This window comes from Lagopus leucura, unplaced genomic scaffold, assembly GCF_019238085.1.
Source record: "Lagopus leucura isolate 7727_CA_CO unplaced genomic scaffold, USGS_WTPT01 35060-0_obj-0_obj, whole genome shotgun sequence".
In the NCBI taxonomy this organism is placed as follows: domain Eukaryota; kingdom Metazoa; phylum Chordata; class Aves; order Galliformes; family Phasianidae; genus Lagopus; species Lagopus leucura.
Window position 1 is genome coordinate 1 of NW_024969284.1, and position 3,634 is coordinate 3,634.

Sequence of the window (3,634 nt, forward strand, 5' to 3'; positions counted from 1 at the left end):
TGTCAGTACTGTAAATACTTCACATAGATGTACGTGCTTTGAGGCTGATTTTATGACAAGAAAGACCCTGCAGTGTGCTCAGAGAAAGACAACGAAGCTGTGAAGAGTCTGGAGCACAAGTTTTACAGGGAGCAGCTGAGGGAACTGGGGTTGTTCAGTCTGGAAAAGAGGATGCTCAGGAGAGACCTTATCACTCTCCTGATAAGGTGATGAACCGAAAGGAGGTTGTGGCGAGGTAAGGATTGGCCTCCCAGAGATAGGATGAGAGGGAATGGCCTCAAGTTGCACCACGGGAGGTTCAGATTGGATATTATTAAAAATTCATCCTCAGCAACAGTGGTGAAGCAGTGGCACAGGCTGCCAGGGAGGAGATGCAGTCACTGTTCCTGGAGATGTTCAACAACTGTAGATGTGGCACTGCCACATCCCACCATAAGAGGAGGGAAAAGGTGACCAGATTGATGAATACCCCCAGCTAGATTAAGGCAGAACAATGCACAGATTTCATAACACATCAACTTTAATGAAAATCTATGTACTGCAATTATCCCATAATACTGGCACTCTAAGAGCACTTTAGAAAGCCCAGGGGAGGTACCTGCAGGAGGAAGGACCTGCGCCTAAAGCCTTTCTGCCTCTGGCAGCTGCAAGCCCTGTGCTCAGTTCCTATCAAGGTAGTCAGTGTTTCTTGGGTACAGCAGCAGCCTTAGGGCTTAGCAATGCTGGGCGGGGTGCATTTGTGATTCTCTCCCCATGAATGAGACTTCACTAACTTGCAGCTTGGTGGCCCCACTTTGCTTAGAACCGGCAGAAAAAGAGATCAGCGCCTCCAGTGAGCAGCAGCCAGGACTCCCTGGCAGGAACTAAAGCACGGGGCGGCGCCGGTGCTCAGAACCACAAAACTCAGAACATCGCTTTTTAAGCCCCGTCTCCTGGGTTGGCGCATCTCGCCATCTTACAAGCTGCTTCGGACAGAAACCAAGTATTTCTGCTACTCGCGGTGCCTGGAACCCACAGCTCAAAACTCGTCGTCTGTGAATCCGAACAATAAAGCCTGATCGATGGCTGGCGGGTGACGCTGACATTCGCGGTGACGCAGCACGTCCTTACAGGTGAGGAAAACACCTCAGCACGGCCTCACACGGCGCTGTTTCCTAAGACCGCTCGAGGGCGGACAGGCTGAGGGCGGCACCGGCGGCGCGCCGAGCGGAAGCCCGCGCCGAGCGGCGTAACGCTCCGCAACTCAGATTCCCGCCGCCGCGACAACCAACCGCGCACCAGCCGCTCACACTGCGCGTGCGCGCGTTCGGCGCGTGCGCCGCCCCACGCCGGGACTGTGACGTCGGGCGTCGCCGCGATCGGCAGCGGAGGGCGTTGCGGCGTGTGTGGAGCGGGAACTTGCGTAGCGTACGAGTGCCGGCCTTCCGCCGCTTGCTCTTTCTCCTGGTGAGGCTCGGCGCGGTTCCCGACGACGAGTGCCGGCCGGACGGCCGGGCTCGGCGCCATGCTACGACGCACGAAGCCCGAGGTGGAGAGATACGTCGCCTCCGTGCAGGCCGCCGCCTCCTCTCCTAGAGAGGTGAGTGCTTGGGGCCCGGCCGGCACCGCCGGCGGCGCTCCCGCGGCCTGCCCGGGGCCGCGGTGTGGTCCGCTCCTCGCCCGCCCCGTCCTTCCCCTCCTCCCGCGGGTGCCGGGCCCGAGGGGTGGTTGCGGGCTTTGCCGGGGCCCGGGATGGCCGTCGGGGGCCGGCGGGCCCGGTGCGCGGGAAAGGCTCTGGGCTGCCCGGCCGAGCGGCGCTTTGCGGCCTCATCCCTCGGGTACGGCGCGGGGGGGTCGTGGCGTTCCCGCTGCCGGGAGCGCTGGTGAGTCAGAGCTTGCTGAGGGGCATGTGGAGTCGTGTGGGTGGGGAGTCGAAGCCGAGGGAAGCTGCTGGGAGGGAGGCCGCGGATATACTTCCTTGGCAGCGTGGTTTGCTACCGCTGCGCGCCTCTTAAAACTGGTGAGCCCTCGGTAACTTCCGAAAGAGCGCAGCGGCGTGGTGAAATACGGATCCATCCTGTTCTGTGGGAATAGAATGGCGTGGGTTGGAAAGGGCCACCATGATCATCTAGTTTCAACCCCGTGCTATGTGCAGGATCGCCAGCCACCAGACCAGGCTGCCCAGAGCCACATGGAGCCTGGCCTTGAATGCCTCCAGGGATGGGGCCTCCACAGTCTCCATGGGCAACCTGTTCCAATGCGTCACCACCTTCTGTGTGGAAAAACTTCTTCCTAATATCGAACCTAAATCTCCCCTGTCTCCGCTTAAAACCATTCCCCCTTGTCCTATCACTATCTATTCCCCCTCCTGTTTATATGCTCCCTTCAAGTACTGGAAAGCCACAATGAGGTCTTGCGAGAGTTCCTGAGCTTCCAGCCTTCCCTCTCTTGAGGAACCCAAATAGGGAATAGGGAATACTGTTAAGCTTCTGAATTTCTTTGGTGTGTTGTGTGGCTGTTATTCTCATCTGTGTGACAACGTTCTGAAACGTCAGTAATAAGAGAGGGAGTGGTGGGGGAAATAGCTTTGCTGCTGTGCGTTAGTAACTGGGCAGCCAGATGATTCCCTGATAGCTGGAAAATGGTGTGCAGGTCACGGTGAGCTGACTGATGAGGTTCATAGGAGCAGTTTCATCCGGAAAGGTCCCGCTCTGCTGCTTTGAATTGGTTTTATTGCAGACGTGGAATATTCAGCAGTTGTGTAATGTGAATGCACACTGTGATGCAGCAGGGCCTTGATGTGAGTGTAAGGCCTGCATGAGTCCTCATTTTGATCTTCAACAGCAGTGGAGTTGTCCCTTCACTTTGTTCGGTTGATTTTGATGCTGTTTAGGCTGCACAGTGTTGAATGTATCGCTGCTAAATTTGGAGATAATCTTCAACAGTGTTGGTATTCTTGTGGAGCTCAACGAAAAGATATTGCCTCTCCTTTAGTAGTGCTCAAGGCCAAGTGCTGCGGGTTTGGTTTCATCTTTTCAGTGATGCTTGTAACTGGCTGTATAGCACAGTCAGTGATGGGAGTAGTTACTGGTTTTTCTGGGGTGTTGATTTTGGAGAGGAGGGTTGTACGAGGCTGTAAGCATTTATTTTGAAGTTTCTTTCCAACCCTGTTTCCAAGGAGATGTCTCGCATGATTGCACTCTGTGCATGTCAGTGTATCCATGTTTTACTTCAAAATACAGTCTGAAAAGTAGGAGATCCACATGTAAAAATTTTTCAGGAGTAACCTGGGGGTAGGAAGGGGATAGGAGACTAAATTCAAGTGTCTTTAGATTGTAGAAGTTTGTTTTACATCTGGAGTCCTAGGTGTAACTAGTTCCAGTATTCCTGATTCTCAAACAGAGGCTACTGTGGCAGTGATACGTGGACCCCAGGTTTTAGGTTTGTCTCCTGGTTCATGTTTACCATGAAGTTTTTGCTCATGACTTCCTAGTTCTCGAGCTCATTCACACAGGTAAAAAAAAGATGTTTCTTCAGTGCAGTAATTTAGTGCTGATGTTATCAGTCCAAGTGAACTTGAACTCGAGGACTCTGTGTGTGAAAGGTGAAACATACCTCTGCACAGGTATTGACTGAAGGGCAGAACAAGGAAATA

General features: G+C 54.0%; 1 protein-coding gene across 1 annotated transcript in view; it reads left to right on the forward strand.

Moving 5' to 3' along the window:
- Nucleotides 1-1,363: 1,363 nt before the first annotated feature.
- LOC122194095 (RANBP2-like and GRIP domain-containing protein 8) overlaps nucleotides 1,364-3,634 on the forward strand; it is a gene marked incomplete at its 3' end in the record, with an annotated part of 3,909 nt that continues 1,638 nt past the window's right edge. Inside the window, exon 1 of the mRNA XM_042895013.1 lies at nucleotides 1,364-1,579. Within this exon, the coding sequence (XP_042750947.1) occupies nucleotides 1,505-1,579 (75 nt within the window). The remainder of the gene's footprint in view (nucleotides 1,580-3,634) is intronic.